The 12,398-nt window shown below is 41.2% G+C and overlaps 1 protein-coding gene across 1 annotated transcript; it reads left to right on the top strand.

The window, feature by feature from the left end:
• The first annotated feature begins 1,907 nt into the window (after nucleotides 1-1,907).
• Nucleotides 1,908-10,649, top strand: MARS2 (methionyl-tRNA synthetase 2, mitochondrial). The gene has a single exon (XM_050750717.1). The coding sequence runs from the start codon at nucleotides 1,942-1,944 to the stop codon at nucleotides 3,781-3,783; it is 1,842 nt and encodes a 613-aa protein (XP_050606674.1). The 5' UTR covers nucleotides 1,908-1,941; the 3' UTR covers nucleotides 3,784-10,649.
• The last annotated feature ends 1,749 nt before the right edge of the window (nucleotides 10,650-12,398 follow it).

Genomic DNA, 12,398 nt, shown 5'->3' with positions numbered 1-12,398 from the left:
TATTTTCTCCCATTCTGTAGATTGTCTGCTTACTCCATTGATAGTTTATTTTGCAATGTGGAAACTCTTTAGTTTAATTAGGTTCCATTTGTCAATTTTTGTTTTTGTTGCAATTGCTGTTGGCATCCTCAAAAGCAATTGCATAGGACCTTCTGCCAGGTCCTATGTCCAGAATGGTATTTCCTAGGTTGCCTTCCAAGGTTTTTAGTTTTAGGTTTTACATTTAAGTCTTTAATCCATTTTGAGTTGATTTTTGTATATGGTATAGGAAAGGGGTCCTGTTTCATTTTCTGTATATGGCTAGCTAGTTATCCAAGCACCATTTATTGAATAGGGAGTCTTTTGCCCATTGCTTATTTTTTATCAACTTTGTTGAAGACCAGATAGTTGTAGGTCATTCTTAAACTGCTGGATTAAATAAGAGCACATCAACTGAGTGTCCAAAGTTACTTTTTGTATCTCTTATACAGAATTCGATTGGCCCACGTTTCATCATATCACTACAGAAATCAGATCCAAGTTACTATATGTGTTCAAAGGTTATTTTACAGCAAAATGAATGAATTACATGTATTAAGAACATATGAATGCAGTTACATGCAACAACATGGATTAATATAGCAACAAAATGTTGAACAAAAAGGCAAGTTGAAGACTACATGTAGTATTATATCCTTTTTAGAATATTTAAATAAAAATAAGAAAAATTAAACAATGTTACTTAGACATACTATGGATGTGATAACACGAATGTGCAGGAACAAAATTCAGAACAATGACCACCTCAGGGAGGAGGACAGTACGAGAAGGGAGCACACAGATCTAAATCACTGGTAATTTTCTAGTTCAGTGTTTCTCAAACTTTAATGTGCCTCAGAATCACCTTAATATCTAAATTACTGGGCCCTACCCTCAGAGTTTTCTGATTCAGTAGGTGGGGGATGGGGCCTAAGTATATACATATCGAATGAAGTTCCAGGTGCTGCTAGTTCTGCTGCTCTGGGGACCACACTCTGAAACCATTTGTTGTTCTTAGAGTGGGTTGTAGGTTCACAGCTGCTCCATTTTATTATTAAATGTATATGCTACTTAAATTAAAGGAAAAAAAAAGATAAAAAATGAGAGTGTGTTATGAACCAGGGATTAACATTAATTCAATTCTGGGCTCCTGAGGTTTCCTTCCCTAAAAAAAATTCTAGGGTTCCATTACTAAAAGCAAACTTGAGAAACACTATTTTAGAAGAACTTAAAGACCATTAAAAAAATTAACTATTTTTGAGAAATAAATTAGAAAATTATTCTTTATGTGAACAGTGACAGCATATTGCACTCCACTTTCCTGGATCTCAATAAACTTTGGCAAGAACTTGGCAGATCACAAATCTATTTTTGTTGATTCAGCAAAAACTGTTTAAAGACTTCCATTCTCAGTTCTTATCCTTCTCTCAAGTGCTGTAGGTAATGATTTTTCATCTTTTTTCTCTCTCCCTCCCTTCCAGATTGATTTAGGCTCTGAGATAAAATTTAGATGACGTTTGTGATATTGACTGGGCATGTGCAGAGCCATATACTCTGTCTTGCAGTATGCCATCCACGGACCGGTTTTAGGCAAACGGCTCAATAAAAACTCTTGCCTACAAGCAGCTGAGCCTAGAGGGGGAAACATTCATAAATATAAAATTACAATCCAAAGCAGGAAACACAACATCTTATGCAAAGGCAAAGAGGTTCGTCTTCTTTCATAGCCTCTCCTAAACCCGGCGACTCTGAGCTATTTTTCTGGCAAGCCGCAGTCCGTTGGGGCCCTGCGGCGCCGCGGCTTTGGGCCTGCGGAGGGCGCAGGCGCGGGTGGGGCGGGGCGGGGAGGGCGTTGAAGGCCCGCGCTCGGGGCCGAGTTTCACTGGTTTTCCGGTCGGAAGCTGCGGCGCGACCCGGCTGCGCATGCGCCGCTCACACGTGCTGTCAGAACACCGCCTCCTCCGCTTGCGGCCGGTTTGCACCATGCTGGGAAAGTCTGTCCTCCGGCTGCTAGGACGCACGGGGGCTAGTAGGCTCTCTCTCCTGGAGGACTTCGGCCCACGCTACTACAGTTCGGGCTCCCTCAGTGCCCGCGATGATGCTCGTGATGCGCGCGCCTACTTCACTACACCCATTTTCTACGTCAACGCGGCGCCGCACATCGGGCACCTGTACTCGGCACTACTGGCGGACGCCCTAAGCCGCCACCGTCGCCTCCGAGGTCCCAGCACGGCCGCCACGCGATTCTCTACTGGTACCGACGAGCACGGGCTCAAGATTCAGCAGGCAGCAGCTACTGCGGGCCTGGCCCCGACCGAGCTATGCGACCGAGTCTCCAAGCATTTCCAGCAGCTTTTCCAGGAAGCCGGTATCTCCTGCACTGATTTCATCCGCACCACGGAGGCCCGGCACCGGGTGGCTGTGCAGCACTTCTGGGGGGTGCTTAAGTCCCGCGGTCTGCTCTACAAGGGCGTCTATGAAGGTTGGTATTGCGCCTCCGACGAGTGCTTCCTGCCTGAGGCCAAGGTCACCCGGCAGCTGGGCCCATTGGGGGATTCATTTCCTGTATCTCTTGAGAGCGGGCATCCAGTCTCCTGGACCAAGGAAGAAAACTACATTTTCAGGCTTTCCCAGTTCCGGGAGCCACTCCAGCGGTGGCTGCGGGGCAACCCTCAGGCGATAACCCCTGAACCATTTCATCACGTAGTTCTTCAGTGGCTGGACGAGGAGCTGCCCGACCTGTCCGTGTCTCGCAGAAGTAGCCACTTGCACTGGGGCATTCCGGTGCCCGGGGATGATTCGCAGACCATCTATGTATGGCTGGATGCCCTGGTCAACTACCTCACTGTAATTGGCTACCCAAATGCTGAGTTCAAATCTTGGTGGCCGGCCACCTCTCATATCATAGGTAAGGACATTCTCAAATTCCATGCCATCTATTGGCCTGCCTTCCTCTTAGGGGCCGGCATGAGCCCGCCACAGCGCATCTATGTCCATTCCCACTGGACAGTCTGTGGCCAAAAGATGTCCAAGAGCTTGGGCAACGTGGTGGATCCTAGGACTTGCCTTAACCGCTATACTGTGGATGGCTTCCGCTACTTTCTCCTGCGGCAGGGCGTCCCCAACTGGGACTGTGACTACTATGATGAAAAGGTGGTTAAGTTGCTGAACTCCGAGTTGGCAGATGCCTTGGGAGGTCTCTTGAACCGATGCACTGCCAAAAGAATAAATCCTTCTGAGACCTACCCAGCCTTCTGCACTACCTGCTTCCCCAGTGAGCCAGGGTTGTTGGGGCCATCAGTTCGTGCTCAGGCAGAGGATTATGCTCTGGTGAGCTCAGTGGCCACTTTGCCAAAGCAGGTAGCAGACCACTATGATAACTTTCAGATATATAAGGCTCTAGAGGCTGTGTCCAGCTGTGTCCGGCAAACTAATGGTTTTGTCCAAAGGCATGCACCATGGAAGCTGAACTGGGAGAGCCCAGTGGATGCTCCCTGGCTGGGTACTGTGCTTCATGTGGCCTTGGAATGTTTGCGAGTCTTTGGGACTTTGCTGCAGCCTGTCACCCCAAGCCTAGCTGACAAGCTGCTGTCCAGGCTGGGGGTTTCTGCCTCAGAGAGGAATCTTGGAGAGCTCTATTTCTTGCCTCGATTCTATGGACATCCATGCCCTTTTGAAGGGAGGAGGCTGGGACCTGAAACTGGGCTTTTGTTTCCAAGACTAGACCCGTCCAGGACTTGGCTGGTGAAAGCCCACCGGACCTAGAAACTCAGTTCTTACCGGCTTGTGGTAAAAAAGCAGATGTGTTATTTTTTTATTTCTCATTTTCAGGGAACTTACACTAGTATTTTCTTAAGTTTGGAATCAAATGAGCACATAAGCTCTGTCCCTGTGAAAAGAGGTTTGTAGGCTTTCAGGTGCCTACTCCTATTCTTCATTTCTCTGTGACCATTGATCATTGTCCTTTGTGCATTGTGTGTCTAAGATATCTTCAGGGGAAAGATGGGTAAGAGACAGTGTTGCTAATGCTGTTCCTTCTTTGTGCCTCCTTCCAAACCACAGTTGTTTGCCCAAGCTACCTCTCATGGCTTGTTTTTCATTGGCCTGGTCTCTGCTTCTCAGGCTAATTAGTGGAGTCACTCCTTTCATTGAGGGTCAGGGTTGGAGGCCCCTTACAGGGGCTTTTACAGGGGGATCCTACCTTGTTACACATGTTGGGTTTCCTGATAAAAAGAGAGTATTTTATTAAACCTTTGAACCAGTGTCCTAGACCAGATGATTTTTGCCCATGTGCATCCCCATTTAAATCCCTACAACTAAGGCTCCCAGCTTTAATAGGCCAGCAGTTGGGTTGTGTAACATCACACTTCAACCAGTAGATGGCTCTAGTTTCACACATTTAATTACTAAAGATTGATGTTTCAGAATATTTAGAATAAATTCGTTTTCTGCTTTCTAGTTTTGCAGATCTTTACATTTTTATTGCTTTTCTTAAAATAAGGGATAGCTTTGCAACCACTATTGTTTTAATGGAAAGCAAAAACCCCCCCAAACATCAGAATCCTTGTTCTTTTTCAGACTACTGAAAAATGACATTTACTCTGTTAAATGTTTAATAAATGAATAAGTAAATGTATCAAGTTGTTTATATAATAAATTATAAAACTCGAGGCATTTGGTATGTTAAAAAATTTTAAGATTTAATATGATTTAAAAATTTGTAAATAGTTCCAAAGGGCAATGTTTTCTTTAAATTTCTTATAGTCTTAATTTTGTTATCCATGTACATAATTTACCTCATGATTTCTTTTGACCAATCAGGATCTATAACACAATATAGAAATTGTGTAATAATTATTATAAATGTTAATACACTTAACTTTCAAGTAATTTCAACTGATTATTTCTTTTGCTCTTTTAAGTTATTAAAGTTTAAAAGTTTGTAAGTACCTTATTCAGATCTGTTCTGTTGCATTCATTGAAGGTGATGGTGAACGGAGGAACTGACCAATGCTTCAGGAATCTCAAACTGGATTTAGGAATCTCTCTAAGGCTCCATCAGAGAACATCACAGAGAAGATGTTAGCAATTTATACAGTGACTCCAACATAGTAAGCCAGAGTTATGTCTCATAGGTGATTAGACAGCTGGGCCAAAGTTCAAAAGGAGAACTTGCCTTGGAATACATTCTAAGTATGGTGGCAAGTAGAGAGGGCCCACAGTGAAGTAAACTATTGTACTGGTAGTTCCCCTGGATTTATTCTAGGTGCCACCATTCAGTTCCAGTTTCCATTTATTAATCAGCAAAATGAGGAATTTTTTGTTGGTGGAATGTTGTTTAGAAGAGAATGCTTGAAGGCTTTCTAAAGGTGGAAGGACTGTTTCCACAAATGTTCCTTGAGACCCTTCTTATTATTAAGTCTGGGCTTTCCACATGACATGTTCAAGTTAACTGCTGGGGTTATTAGCACAGACTACTAGGGCATAGGATGTAGGAGTGTAGTATCTCCTATAGGTGGATAGAGCAGAGAGTGGAAAAAGATAACATGTATTTACATGGATGAAGGAAAACATTTGAAAACCAGTGAGATGATAACCTCTGCCTTTGAAGTGCTCTTATAGCAGTGTTACAGTTCCTACCATGGATGGAGACAGTGTCTTCCACTTGAATGATCTTTCCTATAGCCTAGTGCTGGTCAATACATGGACCTTTGCTTGCTGGAGGGTGTCAGTGGAGTTCTTTTAGTGCAGTCTGTCATTTCTGCAGGCACTTAGCTGGCTACCTGGATATTTGTGATGCTGGAGGACACGAGAACATAGGGGAACCAGATAGGACATGGTGTAATTATTACAAAGACAGGATATTTTAAATGGAGGAATGTGTGGTAAATTGGATCTGACTTCTGTGGTGATACTGAAGATGAACCAGTTGGATTCTCTGTAGGAGACACAATAGATACAGCAAATATTCTTTGAGTATTCAGTGATGTGTTTGAGTTGATCCAGCAGTTTAAGAATAGCAAATGGAGAATAGGTGAAAACTGGAGGAGATGTACTTCCAAGAGGGGGCATGCTAACCACTTTTGGTAGAAGATGATACACTTGTAGAATTCCCTACTCCAGCACTGTTAATACTTTATCTGGCATTTTCTGGATTCCTTCACCAGAAAGTAAGTGTCTTCCAAATACTACCCTTGAAGTTCTCAGATGCTCATTTTGGTATGTTCCTGGAAGCAGTATTGCAGGAGGTGATAGAGCACTGCCTAGATCAGGTATTCATGGATGTCACATTAGGAGAGTAATAAAAAGACGTCAACTCACTCAGCAGACTGTAATCCTCTGCGAAGTCATGTGAGAAGTGGGCAATGCATATTTTAAGTGGCACCATTATATATTGGAGGGCTGTTTCACAAGTGAACTCATAGATTAGACACCTCAGAAGTCAGAAGACCTGTGGCTATAGGAAGGATCATAAGAAATATATATAATCTCTGATTTTATTGAAACCTCAGTTTATTCTGCATGTAGATCTCATTATTTCTCTTAAGAATCTGTGGACTTGTAGGGGCTATGAAGAGCCCAATAAATTGAATACTAAGTTGATGTCAGAGTACTTAAGAAGGGCCTAGGCTGGAACATGGGCCCTGGGACACTGGTCTTCCCCTTTCCCCCCACCCCTCAAGGTGGTTGTTCCTGTGATTGGGACTGAGCTCTTTAGCTCTGGGAAATGTCAAAACTGAAGTGAAACCAGTAGTTGGTCAGGTTGTGAGCCCTCATTGAGGATGACATCATCATGAAGTGAGACCTGGGTGCTGGTGGGTCCTTGCCTTGTCTTTTGTCAGAAAGTGAATATCAATGGACCTAAAAGGGTGTGGACATATTGACAGCCATTTGTCTATTTTTGCAGCAATGATTTACTAGTTCAGGGAGCTTGGGAGGAGCTAGGACACAGGGGTAACCAAGAGCACAGATTCTAGAAGAAAGTCCTTGAGTCTCTTGTATAACTAAGATAGTATAATATATGTAATTTCAGCACAACAAAACTCGTCCTGCCCCTTCCTCTTGCAGGAATTTTGGAGAGGATTGGTTAACTTATCAAGAGGAACACACCAAATTTGGAGGTTAATAACGGCAATAACCTAGGTTAATGGGAATTTTAACCTTTTAAGAAGAGTATCTTATTCTTTCTGGAGACAGGATAGGAGAAGCCCAGGTTAAGCTTCCTTCCTATGTCACCAATAACTACTTTGAGCAGAGGGGAAGGGACTAACCAGTTTAGAGGTGAAATTAGCTTCTTCTCTTTAGTAGGTAGTCTTGGGTTACCCAGAATAGATCCTGTGAATTAAAGGAACTACCTAGCAGGAAACAGTTGTCCATATTTAAATACTTTGTTTAGGATTGTATCACCATTAGTTTCTACTTACTTTTCATGATGAGGGATGGAAACTGGAAGGAACTACACACCAAGAGGATCTTCCTATGGCCCCGACAACTAGAAATAATATATCCTCTACCGCGCCTCTTCTGATGAGTACCACTTGGGAGGTTCAGCCATACCTGGATGTTCACCAAGGTAAGCAAAGCATAGTACATATGTTTCATCCTTGGCCTTGAGCTGAATTTCACCCCCTTAGCTAATGGCACAGTATACTCACCACGGATTTTAAAGTCCACTGCTCCTCACTTAAGAACAGGATGGTGTGAGGTGTCAAGATGTTTCAGGAAACCAAGTGTACCATCTACAAGAAGAAAATTATAGCTCCAAGGAGAGATGAGCCCTGCCGTTGAGTCACTTCTGGATGAAACATCTGCAGAGGGCCTGACTCACTGGGTTAGCTGAAGGGACAGACCCAGGAGTAACTATGGAAATGGAGGATGCCACCTTTCTTAGATTATGGTGTGGGAGAAATGGTACTAACATCTCTGCGCTACTGCTATTAAGGCCATGTCTTGTACATGTACTCCTCATTAGTTGAGAATCAATTGTTTATGGGATTTAACATGATGATGAAGCTTCAAAAACTAGATAATGATTGTTATAGCTTGGTATCATCATACTATTCTCTTAATACATTCCATAAAAATATGACCAATTACACATTTTTTCCTGATTGTATATTTTTGGAACACATTAAATAAAACAACTTCAGTAGTTTGGCTTCCTTTGAAACCAGTCCAGAAGTTTCTATTGGTTAAAAAGCTATAGATATTAAAAATATAAAGTTAATAAACATGGTATACATCTTAGGTTAATCACAAAATAATACAAATAGAATGTATTTCTTTCAAGCCAGATGAAAAGAGACGTGAAAGAAAACAACAGAAGCCAGGAAAGAACAATGCAATAGAAGGCAGGGAGGAGAAAAAAGAGGCAAAGAAAAAGGAGAAATATTATAAATAGCCCAAAATAAAATGGCAGAAATAAATACAAATATGTCAGTAATTGTAATAAAATAAAACTTCATGAGTCTTTTGTCAAAAGACAAAACTATTCAAAATTAAATTTAAAAAGCAATATATGTAGTTAAAAGGGATATACTTAAACATAGAAGAAACTAAGACATATGAAGAAACACTAGGCATATATTAAAAGAAAGCTGGTATAGCAATATTAATATTACACAATCTATACGAGGGAGAAACCATTACTAAAAAAGTAGAATTTAATGTAAAAGTAATAATGCACCAAGTCATAATTATAAACTTGTATTACCTAACCACGTAGCCTCAAAATGTAAAAAGCGAAGATTGAAAATTACAAGAAATGTTCAAGTCTATTAAAAAAAAGGCCCACACGGTAAAAGTGTAACTCATACTAGACATTAGCATTTCAGTCTTTAATGCTTACTACTAAGTGTATCATCATTGCTAAATGTCGGAAAAAAAAATTAAGGCAGTCAAGGTTTTGTGACTCTAAAACTTTGTTTTTTTCCATCTATACCTGTGTGAAAATAACAGCTTGCTTTTTGAATATAACTGTCAGCCAAATATACCTATTCAGTAGGTCCTTTCAGTGGGCTATTAAAAGGGGGGAATCACATGGCCATAATTTTGCCAAATTTTCTGTTAGTTCAGTAATAAGTTGAGGGGACAGAACCAACAGTTCTGTATTCCTTACTTGTGTTCTCTCATTTATTTTTCCCATTAGCGCCTTGAGGTACTCTTCCTGTGTTTAACCCATTTTATGCCTGAGGTTGCAATTTTTTGAATTTTTGCAATCAGACCTTGGTGATGATCTTGATCTGTAGGATATAAAATAACCCCCACATGCTTGGCGTTCCAATATTGGAACACTAAGCATAAATAGGCTAATGAGAAACTGAGGTACAGTGATTAAGCAACTTGGCTAGGGTTATACAGCTTGTAAAAGAGAAGACCCTGGGACTCAATCTTGTGTTAATGCCAAAGCCTTAGCGCCACCTTTAGTACCAACACCACAATCAGTCAATGTGTATATACTGAGGGCATTGTTTTAAGTATCGTGGGGAAGAGGAAGTAGTATAATGAGATTTAAAGATCTGAAGATGAAAAGTCCAAATAAGAACCTTGAACTGAAATACATCAGTTAGTGTTTCAAGATGAGGAATCAGTTTCTTGATAGCCAGATTATGAAACTGATGAGTGCCAAAATAGAAATTCAGAAAAATATACTTACCTTTATCATGAAATATGGTATATTTCACTTTTGCTTTTAGTATTTTCTTTTATATCCTAAACCTGCTTATGTGTGCTGGTGCAAATTGTTAAAATTTTAAATAACTGTATAGTTCCTATTTTTGTTTGTCCTTATTTTCTTGTTTCTTAATTTTAGAATGATGTTACAATTTCTAGAATCCAGCAGTCCTCTAAGTGAAAGTATATAGTCATAAATTCATGAATCTAAGTATTTTTTAATGATATTTTACTAATTGTTTAAATACACATTTATCTCTGAACATGAAAGCATCAGTATTCATAAGTTTTATCTGAATTAACTATTACGGTAACAAAGCCAGAGAATTTTACTAGAAGCCACAAACACTGAAACTTTTTCATACATAGTTGTAATACAAATGAACTTATTAATATGACATCCATTTATTAACAATTTAAGTTCTATGAATTTATCAAACATTTATTACTATATTCTTATATCTTTCCTAACAAGCCTGCAGAAACCAGATTAAATACCCTTGACTGTGGTTATTACCAAAGCAAATACCACCCCGTTAGCTAAAATGCCACAGATCGGATAATTCCTGGTGAATTATACACCTCATATCACAGTTGAGACAAGCTCTTATACCCCCAAACTAAGAGACTTTACTATGAATTGCATAATAAATACACAATGCTGTATTTTACAGTTTTTTCTGTTTTTTCTATTTTGTTGGACATGATGTGTCTTTGAAGAACTGTGTTGAGTCTTTTTATATATGTCTCTTAGCTATCATCTAAAATGTATTTAAAAAATATCAAAAGGCATTAAAGTTCTTGCTAACTTGGAAGGCCAGGAAGACCTATATATTTATTCTATGTTTAAATAATTTTTTCAGGATTCTGTCTAAATGCAAGCAGTATAGTCCCATAGCAAAGCATGTATGCATGCGTTTTCATTTTTTTTTTTTTTGTATGGCAGGTTATGACTGTTTGACAGACTCAGATTGATAGATCATACAAAATGTCCTGATAGCATATTTAGATGACCTTTAAAGCTCACTTAAGGAGTTTATAAAGACTTTCTCTTTCTTTTTTTTTTTTTTTTGAGATGGAGTCTCACTCTGTCGCCTAGGCTGGAGTGCAGTGGTGTGATCTCAGCTCACTGCACCCTCTGCCCCCGCCCCCCAGTTCAAGCAATTCTCCTGCTTCTGCCTCCTGAGTAGTTGGGATTACACCCTGCCCGGCTAATTTTTGTATTTTTAGTAGAGATGGGGTTTCACCATCTTTGCCAGGCTGGTCCTGACCTTGTAAGGTAAGCAAGGCCTCCCAAAGTCCTGGGATTACAAGCGTGAGCCACCGCGCCCGGCTTATAAAGACTTTCATAAAGAGTCTTCAATTTTGGTAAATTGAAGTTACTGCATTAATTTTTTACATTTAAATTTCTATAAAGTTTATGTTACAGAAACATCCTATATTTTATGTAAAAAGCAAAACAGTACTGAGTTCTGTTTGATTTTATAAGTAATTACTGGAATATTATATCAAGTTAAAATGTTTAAGCAGCCTATTTATAGAAGAAAATTGTAAGTACTAACATAAGCAAATTTTTGAAAATATGTATATGGTTAATTGCATGAAAGCTGATGATTGCATTTTCATGCCATTTTAAGAGTTGAAAAAAGTTTTTTTTGGCTTGGCTATAAAGGAAGTATTTTTAACATTCATTGATATTGTTTGACCTACTACAAAAAATAATAGTCCTCAAAGTAGTAAATTATTTAAATGTTACGTACATAACCATCAGCCTCTAGAAGGTAGTTAATTCATAACAAATTTTAAATAAAACACTTTTGGTTGTAACTGATGTCCTAAAATTAGTCTTTTAGCTTAAGGAGAATATGTAGCACTTCTTTTTCCACAATCCATGGAGATGATCTAAAAGTGGAGCTATCAGCACTGGGGCATAAAACCAATATAAATGTATAACTGTGTAGCTATTCTAAAAACCTAAATCAGTATGATATCGAAAAAGAGGAAAAGTAGTGAAATTTTATTGCTTAACACAGAGAGAAGGGGACTAGCCAAGTTGAACCAAGTTACTGAAACCACATCATTGGTAAGTTGGCTGAGGTAGATGTTTAAATATTCAGTATGTGAAGGCAGGTAGGAAGGTGAGTCTGAGCTCAAGAGTTTTAAACAAACTGTCTAAACAGCTAGGGCACAAGCATGAAAATCTATTTGGTAAACACAGTGAGAAGTGACAACGTGCTAGCAGCCCTCGCTCGCTCTTGGCGCCTCCTCGGCTTCGGCGTCCACTCCGGCCGCTCTTGAGCAGCCCTTCAGCCTGCCACTGCACTGTGGGAGCCCCTCTGGGCTGGCCGAGGCCGGGCCGGCTCCCTCTACTTGTGGGGAGGTGTGGAGGGAGAGGCTCGCACGGGAACCCGGGCTGTGCACGGTGCTCGCGGACTCGGCAGGCCCCGCACTCCGGAGCGGCCGGATGGCGCCGCCCGCCCCAGGCAGAGGGGCTTAGCACCCGGGCCAGCAGCTGCAGAGGGTGCGCTGGGTCCCCAAGCACTGCGGCCGGCCGCCCGCACCACGTTGGAAAACTCGGTGGGCCTCGGCCGCCTCCCTGCGGGGCAGGGTTTGGGACCTGCAGCCTGCCATGCTGGAGCCCGCACCCCCACCGTGGGCTCCCGCATAGCCCAGCCTCCCCTACGGGGGCCGCCCCTGGCTCCGCGGTC

This window comes from Macaca thibetana, chromosome 12 (assembly GCF_024542745.1).
Source record: "Macaca thibetana thibetana isolate TM-01 chromosome 12, ASM2454274v1, whole genome shotgun sequence".
Taxonomy (NCBI): domain Eukaryota; kingdom Metazoa; phylum Chordata; class Mammalia; order Primates; family Cercopithecidae; genus Macaca; species Macaca thibetana.
Note: the sequence above shows the minus strand (reverse complement) of the source record. Positions and strands in the feature narration are given on the sequence as shown.

Bases quoted from the DNA above. Each gene is read 5' to 3' on its own strand.
- MARS2 (XM_050750717.1), top strand. From the start codon at position 1,942: ATGCGCCGCTCACACGTGCTGTCAGAACACCGCCTCCTCCGCTTGCGG.